The sequence below is a fragment of the Prinia subflava genome, chromosome 5 (assembly GCF_021018805.1).
Source record: "Prinia subflava isolate CZ2003 ecotype Zambia chromosome 5, Cam_Psub_1.2, whole genome shotgun sequence".
NCBI classification, from domain to species: Eukaryota; Metazoa; Chordata; class Aves; order Passeriformes; family Cisticolidae; genus Prinia; species Prinia subflava.
In genome coordinates this window covers 16078758-16091024 of record NC_086251.1, presented here as the reverse complement: position 1 = coordinate 16091024, position 12267 = coordinate 16078758, and the positions used below count along the sequence as shown (strand labels likewise).

General features: G+C 38.2%; 1 protein-coding gene across 4 annotated transcripts in view; it reads left to right on the top strand.

The window, feature by feature from the left end:
* KCNQ1 (potassium voltage-gated channel subfamily Q member 1) overlaps positions 1-12267 on the top strand; it is a 333024-nt gene that overhangs the window by 96299 nt on the left and 224458 nt on the right. For 2 of the 4 annotated variants that reach the window (XM_063398160.1, XM_063398159.1), the window contains exons 11-13: positions 511-537; positions 2904-2969; positions 5308-5428. In XM_063398160.1, coding sequence (XP_063254230.1) covers positions 511-537; positions 2904-2969; positions 5308-5428 — 214 coding nt within the window. The remainder of the gene's footprint in view (positions 1-510; positions 538-2903; positions 2970-5307; positions 5429-12267) is intronic. The other 2 variants (XM_063398161.1, XM_063398162.1) reach the window with 2 other exon arrangements.

Here is a 12267-nt window from a genome sequence, read left to right as displayed (position 1 = left end):
CATGAATAAATTTAATGGGCTTTAAAATAAGACAGCAACGTGGACTGGCACGGGGCATATTTTGATTCAAGCAGAAAGTCTTGCCTTTCGTGTACTTCTTTGGTGTGCTTGTGTTGTGTTGTTCTGCATCATCCATGCTTTCCCACTCTTTCTTGGCCACTTCTAGGAATGGTTGCAAATTGCATCTGGTGGTAGAAATGACATAGCTGCTAAAAGGTGGACAAGTACTGAGCTATATGTGTGTGTCTCAAAATTTGAGTGTAGACACCTTTCTTCAAAACAATCAAAAATGACAGAACCTTACAAATGCTTAGCGCTGTCAAGTCCAACCTTTTACCACTAAATTTCTGAGTTGATTAAGGACAATACAATTTGGTGGTAGCGTACTACTGCCATTTCAAAAATCAGCTCTATAGCTTTCAGTAAAAGGTTTTTCTCTAATTTCTTCTGACACTTATCTTTTTTCTTTTTTATCTGTGTTCTCCTCTATAAACTGTTACAAGTATACAGGACAAACAGGAATGTTAAAATTGCTTGGTAAGTTGAGGAAAATAATTCTATTTATGGCATGCCAGCTTATGACAGTGTAATGTTTGCAGTGCTTTTCATGTGTGTCTAGTGCCGTATAATTTCTAAGAAATATTTGGCAGCCAAGGAGATCTAGACAGACAAAAAAATGTACATTCTCACACTTGTAATCACAACTGCACCCAGTCTCATTACAAAGAGAAAAGTGAGCTCTCATTTGTATAAGGAGATGACCTCTAATGGTTTTTTATACCATTATTGAGAAAAATTGCTCATGTATATAACCAGTAGAAAAAGATAATTGTCTAATAAATAAAATACAATTCATATAGTAGTTATGTAAGCATATGATGTGAATTACTTTCTAAATAACTATATTAGGATGGGAGAAAATTTTCAGATTTGACCCCCCAGTCTGCAGTGCATGCATCTGTTCCTGTAAAAATGTGCTGTAGATATTTATGAACAGATGGGGACCCATGAATTAAATAATTTATTTTACTGTTTGTCTGGATTCTGTGATCACTTAAGCAGCCATGTAGTCTTGTGATGTTTCTAATGTGCTTGCTTAGGCACTTTTCTTCACAATTGAGTGTTCCCCAAAGACAGTAGGATTAGAGCTAGGTCGGGGCAAAAGACTTTTGTGATTTAGTGAGAGTGCTGTGAGCCACTTTCAAGTTTTCTGCTCTGAAACTACTCTAGACAACAGAGGCTTCCTTCCAGTGATCGAGTGTGAGGATGCTCAGGCTTGGATTAAATTGACTGAAATGGCAAGGTTCAGTTTGACCCCTGAACCCACATGGGACACAGGTGAAATTGAGGTGTTAAAACAGCAAAACCAAGCTGAATCTTCTTGACTCCTCTGATCAATCCTTGATTTTTCCAGTTTCCACCATTCCAAGAGCTGCATCTCTGTTAGGGATGGACATGGTGGAACAAGTTCAGGAGGGCCATGAGAGCCACCGAACAAATCACCTGTTTTATATGAACAGGAAATTCCTTCATCTTGGGGAAATATCAGAGGAGCTTTACCAGCTGTCATAGGTTCACTTTCTATGTCCCAGGCAGGCAGCCAGAGCTCAGTGGACCTGGGGTTATCTAACACTGTTCTCACAGCAGCTCAAAGAAAGAGGAGAGAACTGTGAAAAAGATTACCTACACAGAAAACTGGAGCTGCCAAGTCGAAAGCTCAGAAGGAAGAAACTAGAGAGTACAAGGATAAAGGATACTCATCCAGCTTTAATTTGCTCTTCAGAAAGGCTCTAGTAACATATCCATATGCTGCTTTCTCACATTCAGTAAATTTTTTGGGCTGCCCACTTACACTTCAGTCTTCACACTCCTGGATCCCTCATCTGGCTTCCGTGCAACCAGATTTTGTGCAACCAGAGATTTCCAGCTTTTTCTCCCTCCTTTCTTTCTCCTGGCATCATCAGTTCAGCAAAAACCAAAGGAGCCATGGCCCATCCTGGCTACTGCAAAAATTAACCCTGTCCTGGCAGGAACCAGGACATGTGCAGTGTACTGAGACAACACTTGCAAATGAGGGATTTTTTTCTGATTTTTCTTTTACTCCAATACATTTTTTATTTTAAGAGTTTTTCTCATTGCATAAGAGTAAGGCACCATTCCTGAAAAATATCAGTCTGTCCAAGTGAATTCAGAGGCAGTTCTTCATGAAATAGTTATGAATAGCATAATGCTATTCAAAACAACTAAACGTAATGTAAAGATTGTGTTTTGCTGAGACTCTTTCTCATCACTGACTCCTCTTGCTGGCCTGAAATATTTCCCCAAGAGATTCAGCTTGAGGCAGGAACTTGGTTTATGTGATTGAAGTGGACAGCTTCAAAAACATTTTATGGAATGTGTTTGGAAGCTTCAAATGTGGGTGTCCAAACTGCCCTGTTCACCTGGCAGCACTGAAATCTGGCCAGGAGAGAGCTGCTCTGTGAACAGTGTGAACCAGAGCAGGAGGGGTCTGACCCATGGGAGCTTGGACACTTAGGAAAGGGAGAGGCTTGAGAGACTCTGAAGTCTGGAGGGCAAACAGAGACTGGCCTGTAGGAAGGAATATCTTGCAGCAGTTGACACTGCCATGAAAAATGGGCTTGGAGAAGCAATGATGCCTCCACAGTGGCAACTGACCATTCTGCCAACGTGTAATGCACTCTTGCACAGTTCATACACTGTTTTACACAGTATTTTTAATTTTGTGTCAGGTAAAACATAAGAAATTTTAGGTATGTCTGCATCTCCTCAGCTGTCTGTCTGCAGCTTCTTTCTTTTTTTTTTTTTTTTTTTTTGTTTTTCTTTTGTGTTTTTTTTTTCTCCTCTCCTGTCTCTGTTTCATGTACATCTTCACTCTGACTCAGATTGTCAGCGCTCCTGGCCATCCTTTTCCACAGACCAGCAGTCTTCCAGCGCTCCTTCCTCTCCAGGTAAAGCTCATAATATTTCATTGTTCCATCATGTTTCATCACCTCTGTTAATTACTACATCTTTGCAATGCTCTGTCTGGAGCTCTCTGCTGTGGCAGAAAAAATTATAGGGCTGGTTTCTAAAAAGAGATGTTCTAGTAGAATTTTGAGTTTGGAGATTGTTCAGGTTGTAAATTACAAATGTTTGAATTCACCCATTATTATCCACTGAAAACTAGTGTCTAAAGTGTCATTTTTTTGTTCTCTATAACCTTCATACTTGGAAATTGTGTCTTTTTTTAGTATTTTTTTAACACTGCTTTCTAAGAAAGACTTATCCAAAGTTCAATGACTATGAATTTTTTTTTATAAGAAAAAAGTGAGCTGCCTGGTGTTCTGCTTGAGCCCTGTTTCAAGGCACTTTGAGGCAGAGAAACTCTCATTAAGGCCATGCTTTTTTCTTAGTAATGATAATCTCAGAAATTTTTAAAACAGAGGGAAGGAGATACACGTTTGTCTCATATTAATCAGCTCTTGCTCTCTGTGTGCTCACACAAGAAATCTTTCAAATAGGCTGAGGCCCAGTCTTGACTTCTGGTTCCTTTTCATTGTGCCAGTCCTTTCCCCCCCATGAAACTGAAAAGCCACAGCTGTGACTGATCCAAGAATCCCTGTTCCTGCAGATCCCCCTGGGTGTGGAGCGTGCTGTGTCTCTCATGAGCACAGTCCAGAGAGTGTTCAGCAAACCCTTCACATGGCTTTAGCTGCAGCAGTTTTTGTCACTTAGCATCAGGAAAACAAAAATATTTGTGAGTCCTTATTTGCTAGAAACTAGGAAAGCTTCATTTATGTCTCGTAGAAATGAAAACAGTGAAAATTAATTTAGTGAAAGTCTGCTTGAAAGACATTTCACTGCACATCTTTATCTGGAATTATTTTGCTGGTTTCACAGCCTTTTTTTTTTTTTTTTTTTTAATGGGCTACAGCAAAGTGATTAAACAGTATGCTGGTATAATATTAATATGATACTAAAAGCAAAAATGGAAATTATTGGTTGCTAAAACTTACTACAGAATTTTCATTTTTAATTGCTACAAGGGCCTCCTGTTTTTAATGAATGTATCTCCTAGCAGTTGTCTTATTTATTTATTTATTTGTTTGTTTTAAACTGTGTGAGAGTCGGGGCCCGAGGGTCCCTGGTTTTGGTGATTTCAGTGGTCATCCTTTCCTATTACAACTTCTGGAGTATGGAGACCTTCCTTTTGTAGTTTTGGACAGCCATGTTCTTAATGATGAAATAATACTTTCTGTTTGTTTTGTGGTTTGTTTTTTTTTTTAATTCAAATCTATTTCTGTCATATGAAAATACCCAATTACCTGAATAAAATGGTTGCATTAAAAGAAAATCATTGTTTCCTGATATTGCACTTCTATTCTCAGAAAATATCAGCTACATTTAGTTTATCTATTTCTGTTGTATTCCCTTAGGTTTAGTGTGGGTTTTTGGCAGGGCATTATTTACTGCTATATTATAAAATATATCATAAAAATAGTAGTGTTTTTATAAATGACTATATTATAATTGTTTCATTGAATATTCCAGCCAGTTGAACAGACAGAGGTTTCTGTGGACTTGTAACAATTACCTATGATTTATATGGAATGTTACCAAATTTTATTTTCTGTAAATTCATTTACAATCATGTAAACCACACCAGTGGTTTTATTTATATGCAAATGTTGTGGCTTCTCTAACAAATGCTAGGGCCATGTTGGAAAAAGCACTTGGTGTTCTTAATGTTAGTATGTGTTGGAATTTCAGAGCCTGAGTTTAAAAATGAAAGCTGTAACACTCTCCTTGATTCCTTGGATCGGTGAAAGTGATGATCTGCAAGTAACTCTACCAGTAAAATTGTCAGTATCCGAAATTTCGTGAATCAACCCTCTCATTAAGAACCTCATCCGGGATGAACTGGAGATCTTGCCATCTGTCCTGATTTTGATCCCTAGGATGATGTGGCCTTGTGCCTTAGTGTGAGAGGGAACCAGCAAATTGTCTCTTAATAATGCATGAAGCCCTCCGTTACACAGATTCTGAACACTCTGGTGTATCAGGAGTATGAGCAAAAGAAAAAAAAAAAAAGGAATAAAATAATAATTTTAATCTTCACCAGAAGTTCAAGTGCTTTGGGCAGAGAAAGAGTTAAAATTTTGCTTTTTGTGAACTCTGCAGTACGCGCAATTTTGGTAGCAGCTTTTGTTTTCAATATTCTTTTAAAATGTACAGTATTTCAGAGGTCCACATGAGCAGCAGTCAAATGGTGTTGCTTGAACTGCTGTCTACATGTTTTTTCCACAGTGAAAAAGAGCCCGGCGTTTCTAGATGTGAGCACAGGACCCTTCATCAGGACCAGCAGCTTTGCCGATGAGCTTGACCTGGAGGGCGAGACTCTGCTGACCCCAATAACTCACATCTCACAGTAAGTCCAGGCTGTTGAGCTGTGCATGGGCTGACTTGGACAAGAGAGGCAGTTCAGGTGGGAGGAGCTGATAGGGCTCAAATATCTCAGATATTTGCGTCAAACACTTCTCACCTTGACGTCGGTGCATCCTGTTCTGAGCGCCAGTAAATCTTCATGCTGACCTTAAGATGAGTTCACTTGGCTGTGACACAAGGCTTTAGATTTTAGGTAATGTCTCTGGGCAGCTGGTGGCTGCTAGCCTCAGGATTTTTACATGGAGACAATATGTGGGAGTGCTTGCCTGGTAAAGGTCATCTTACTCCCTCCACCATTTTCCAGAGAAATAGTTGTAAAGTACAAATTTTAAATACTACTTACATGAAATACAAGTCTCTCCATTTCAGCAGCACTTTCTCTAATGGTCAAGTTATGTTCAACACTGGAAGAAAAGCTCTGTTTGATAATTGTTATTGCTTTGCTGTATATGGTAAAAAAAGATCTGAAATAGGCCTGTAGATTGGGTGTGGGTGTAGGAGTTTGGTATTTTCCCTTTTGGAAGAAGATTTTCCACTTGTCTTTTATGTTAGAATGTTACCTTCAAGTTCTCAGATTATTCTAAAAAAAAAAAAGGATGTTGCAGGAGATTTTCTTCTAATGCCTTTAGAAATAAATCTTCTGTCATTTAATTCAAAATCCTGAAAAATGTTTATTGTTTGCAATAGTAGATGTCTGGCAGTATATCCTCTAGCAGAGGAGTGAAACAAATTTTTCCCCTCTGGAAATCTGAGGATTTATGCAGTGAAACCACAGATGAAAATTCTTGGCATGCTTGTATTTCTGTGGTACAAAACCTGCGAAATGCTTGCTGCCAATTTCCAGGCCTTCTTCCTATAATATATTATAATTAGCAGGGAAGCACAGACATGCTTTTCAGAGCCATTTTGGAAGGGCATGTATTAAAGAAAAAGAAAATGTTTGGGTGGAGCCTTCCTTGTCCCCAAACAGAGGTATTTGCATTTTCATCTGATTCTCCCAAGTGTACATCTGTTTGAAGGCAGGGGATTCAGAAGACTTGTATTCTGGATGATTTCTTAGTGGTACAACCAGGAGGAGGAAGTAATTAATTTCCTCAAGCCTTAGACAAGAACAATGAGCAACAAAACCAGATCTAGATGTTTTCTCTGTGTAGCTTTTTTAATACTTTATCTTGCCTCCACATTGCAGGCTTTTTGCTTTTTTAATATGTATGGGTGCTAAGAGTTTCCATGGCCCTTTCTGGGTTTGGGAATTATTTAGTTATTTCTTATTAATGCATTTCAAATAATAAGGCACTCCATCATCTTTAACTCCAACCTGTGTAGCGGCTGAGAGGGTTTTTTTCTATTAGTTACTTTTGGCAAACTTTAGAATATTGGCAGTGTGTTTCAGATGGAAAACCTCACCAAATGAGCACCCTAGACTTTCAGTAACTTACATAGTTCTCTTTTACTCCCTTAATTTTTTGGTTGTAACCTTTGAAGGTGGTTGAAGGTGGGATACACATTTGCACTTGTGACTGGATTGCTCTAAGTAACGAGTGAAAATGTGTACCCCACAGATGGAACTGAGTCTCTGTTAGGATGGAAGAAAATAGAATTAATTGGTTATTTTAAGACTTTTGGTTTAGATTCAAAACTGAATAAATTGGATGAAATGTAAAACTGGATAAAATACTAATTTAAACATGTCTCTTTGAAACATGAGTGCCCAAATCTAGATCCTGAGAACTGTTCCGTTGGAAGTTCATGTACTTTGAGGTTAATTAAAAGGCCTTAAACAGTGCCAGACCAGCACTGTTTGATATGAGGGTTAGTCAAAAAGTTAGTGAAAACCCTGTGTTTTTTAATGCAAACCCAAGTACTTAACAAAATTATACCACCAGCTATAGTATAGACAAGTCAAATTAGGTGTGAATATATTTAGTTTCAGGTCTTAAAAGCAACACAGACTCTGTCGGAGAAATAGAAATACAAAGACATTTTCAGAATTGGAAGCATAATGTAAAACACTTGACCTGAGAATCCATGGATTTGGGATTCATGGAATTATTTCCTGGCCAATTATATATTTATGTGCATTAACTTACCCATTAATCACAGAAAGGTGACTCCAGAATTGACATTAATTTTTGAAACTCATTAATACATGAGTAAATTTTACATAGTTAATTTGAGACACACAACTAGAAAGTGACTTTTGGCTGACAGTATGGAAAATATTTCCTTTTGATAGGTATCATAAATATGTCAGAAGAGCGGGGCACCTGCTGTGGTACTGAAAAGCAAACACTTGGCATCCTTGTGGTTTAGAAACCAATGAGGCCGTGTTTTTTTCCCCTCACTTGTCCAGGAAAGTAAATGCCAACTTTCAACCCTTGTGATAAAGGGCTTAAGGCTTCTAGGCCTAAAGTATCCTTTAAGTTAAATTTCAGAGCCCTGCTTGTTTATGCAAAAAGTGTTCTCTTTTGGTAAATGTAGGTACATATTCTCACTGAATATAATATGACTGGTTCCGCGTCCAATAATAAAAGTCCAGTTATAGGGTTGTTTTTTTTTTTTTGCAGGACATATGTCTGACTCTATTTTAAATCTATCTTGAAATAAATGTTGTATTTAATGTATCCCTGCTTCTGCGGAATTGCTGATGGGAAATCTTTCTTTAAGAAGATTACTGTAGTGTTAACCACTATCAGTACTCCTCTGGGAAACAAAAATAATAACTAAAGGACATTGAGGCCTATGTTCAAACAGGACAACATATAAATGATCTGTAACAGCTTAAAAAATTCAGTACATGGTGTGTTGTTTGAGGTAGAACTTGGCCCTTCAGTTAATTCTTGCTGTGGTCTGTTGTGTTGTAAAAGTGAAGTAGAAAACTGGACTGCAGCAATACCACCCCTCCCCTCTGGACTTCCCACTGGTTTATTTCTCCCAGTGTTCCCAGAGTGTCTCGTGCTCTGTTTCACTGTTTTGGCTCTTTTGTTTTATTTACATTTTAAAGCAGTGGAAAACCAATGCTACTTGTAGCTGAGCCTCAGTTACCAAGAGGCTCTTGCCCTGTGTTTGTATAATTGCTTAATTTCAGCATTAGTGTGGATCCAGCTGGCTGTGTGTATTTCTGGCTGTAAACATTAGCTAACATGGCATATTTGTGATCCTGTTACACTCTGTATCAAAATAACAATAATTCTTGATGTTTTAATGACTCTTCCCCAGATGTTTCATGTACCTCATAACTGGGGTGATGAAAATGCATTTAATTACTTAAGCATTTGATTTGTCTATTTACATACAGAATAATTTTTTTCCTGCAGTGACATACTGATGTGATCTTAGATTTTATACAGTGGGTTTACTCTTAAAGGAAAGCTTTACATTAAAAACAAGAAGCACTTAATTTTTGTTATTAAGTGTATTTCCATCCTGAAAATATTCTGTGTCATGACAGTTTAAAGATAAACTCTTCCTTGTTGCATTTGGCAGCGTAAGAGATGTAATAATTAAGCAAACAGATTTGGGGATTTTTAATAATTTCCAGATTGAAAGGACATGATAACAGATTGATGTTTCTGAATGATTGAAATGGATGTTTTTGATCCATTTGAAATATTTGAGATAAAGTGTGCTAGTAAACACTAGGTGCAGTGTCCATGCTGCTGCAGTTACCACTGGCTTTTGTTGGAAATAATGATTTCTTTCTCTTTTCTTTTATATTTTTATGAAGTGGTCTATGTTTTGATTGCCAGTATATAGGTTGTTGGCAAGAGATGCAACCACATTGCCTAGAACAAACAGTGATGTATTTGTCTTATTATTGTCTCTTTTCTTTTGGGTTATCAGTGAGTGGAATCCCTATTTGCTTTGATTTGCTAGGTCATATTGTAAAAGATTCCTGCTTTTATCTTCTTCTTCTATACCAAAATGAACCTCTGAAGCCTGAGCAAATATTTCAGTTTCCCTCTCAAATGGGCCAGATGGAAGAGCTGACTTCTGCTGTCACAAAATTCCCTCTGGAATGCTGTTAACAACATTTAAACCATGACTTCCATGGAGTCCATTTTATCATTAATGACAGGGCACGTTAGAAGAGCAGCAGTGATATCAGCTATGTAAGAACATCCTTGAGTTAGGACCAGAGCTAAATGTTCACTCATCGCTGGTTACTGTCACGTGCCATTATTCCAGTCATTTACTTGACTTGCACTGGGCAGCACCCTTTTTCATTCTGCATGTTTCAGTGTGTCATCAAGCTCCCTTAGGAATTCTGGTTACAATCTGCTGATTTAATAGTTTACTGAAAAGGGAAGGACTGTTTCCCTCAGTTATTCCTTTTGGTATGGAATAGCATTATTATATCCTGTATTTCTTGTTATAAGTTTACAATAAGCTTGGCAACAGAAATTAACCGTAGAACTCTGGATGTATCAGGAATCTGACACTTGAGGATATAAAGTGTCCCTAAATCTGCTTTAACAAGAAGTCTTCTTTTTTCTTCTTCAAAAGAAAAGGTTCCTTTTTCAGCCAAAGACTCCAGGATCACTGTAAATCAAGCCGCTCTAATGATTTTGGTGTCATCATCCCATTCTGATTCCTTGTTGCTGCTTGTATAGGAGAGCAAAAGAGCTGTGGCAGTCCAGTCCTAAAATGGCTAATTTCTTATATGAGCAGTGTTCAATGCTGTGTAGTTATCAGAGAGGGCTCAAAGAATCTCTGATCCAAGAAATTATTAGTTTGCTGTTAGCCCCAGATGTAGGGGGCTGCAGAGCTTGTCTGCAGCTCAAGAGCTGGGTGGCTATAGCAGAGCAGAACATCAGCAAACTTCTCTCTTAAATGTTGAAAGTCAGATGGATATTTTAGTATGTTTGTCATGGTTTGTAAGAGCTTTATTTCTGGCTTGTGAGTATTGATACCAGCTAGGGGCACTGCCAAAATAGCTACAGCACACTCACTGTAGCAACGAGCTAATAGTCTGGACGTGGTGCATTTCTGTGTGCACCTACCCAGATTAAACTTTTCCCTGCTCCTGGAAAGTACCCTAGCTGTGCTGAGACAAATGTGGCATCAGCAGGTGCTGTTGCATCTGGAAGTATTTATTTGGCCACCCTAAGCCTCGCCCGGCAGCCCTTTGAGCTGGGGCCTGTTCTGTGTTTGTACGATATTGAATAGGGGGATCCCAGTACACAAACTGTTCCCGTGTTCTGGATCCGAGGTCTGCAGCAAAGTTGGCTGAAGTTGATTGACTGTGTCTTTGTAGGACAGGCAGTTATTTACAGTATTAATTCTTGTATGTGGATTAACCTGCAATGTGCTGAAGACTCGGGCAGTTCCTCATGGTGTCTTATTTCACCCTTGACACTGCAGCAACTGAGCAGCTTCTGACAGTGCAAGGGGTGCTGTGGTGAACATCTGCCCCATGGGGGGGGGTTTGCCTCTTTTATCTTTAGGGAGAAGTTCTTGTGGACTGTGGTGGGTGGTTGCTTTTTTCATAGATTAGATAGAGTGTGCAGTTTATGTCTATAGCTCTGAAGACCAGAAGAGATAATCAGGTCCCCTTTGATCCTGAAAAAGGCTGTAGCACTCTGTCAAGCTGCAGCATTACTGTGCTTAATACTGTGCTTACTGTTCTTAATATGAGCATAATCACATAGAAGACTTGTATCAAAGCCTTAACAAGATGAAAAAAAAATCAGGCAGGAACCAAAAGTTTTCAATTTCACGTCCCCTCTTTTTTATTATGTTAACTTTCTATCTATTTGTTATTGGAAATAGGACTGCTGTCATACACTGGTGCTACTATTTGTCAGAAGTCAGTACTGGACAAACATTTTCTGTGTTAGATGTTGCAAACCTGTGTGAAATAAGACTCTCGTGGTCTTTCCTCCCTTAGTGCAAATTGTCACTGGTGCATTCAAGTGCAGTGCAAAATTACTGTTCGGCTATTTTATGTTACTGACATGGTATAAAAGTAATGTGTTGACTTTTTCTAGTGTACAAACCGTGTAGGCAGAAGCTAAGATAGCTTAGCTATTTCTTTTGTGTTGCAGATGAATGTTGCATTCCTTGGTCTCCAAGAGCTGGTTTACATTTTCAGTGATGTTGAGTAATTAAACCAGACTGCAGCTGCTTAATGATTCAGAAGTACAGGGCTCCTATGCTGTAAAAACAACAAGCAACTCCTCACTTACTTTTTTCATAGTTTACTTTGGGCATCATGCAGAATGATAAGTGCAAAACCTTTTTTTTTCTTTTAATTTTTATTGGATGGGGGAGGCAATAAAAATATCTCACTTTTATCTAACATAAAAAAGAATAATTTTTTAATCATTGTCTTGAGTTAATTCCAGAATTAAAATTCAAGACAGCAATAAAGTTTTTCTGTTTTGAGGATGGAGAATGGCCTTACTTGTTGTTTAGATTTGTTGGATATACCAAAAGAAGGTAAAAACTTGATTAATTTATAATGTGTGCACTTTCAATGGGAGTTATTTTATCCAATAAAAAGGATATGTTAATTATGTTTAGTATTTTATTAATGATACAAAAAGTAATAGTTTTTTACCAATGCGGTAACAAAGTTATGAGGTTGCAAAATTTAGTACTTGTAAGCAGCACTTAGGTTGGAATACTCTAAAATCTATGGACAACATTGTGCCCATGGATGCTGCATAGACTGTGCTAAATCTGTGCAGTATTTTTTGTACTGGATCTAACATCACAGCTTTCCAGCAGGAAAACCTGGTGTCAGTATGAGGTTGTAGGAATGCCTGTCAAGGTCGGTGTGTGCCAGCCAAGAGACATAGTTGACCACTGAGATTTGTT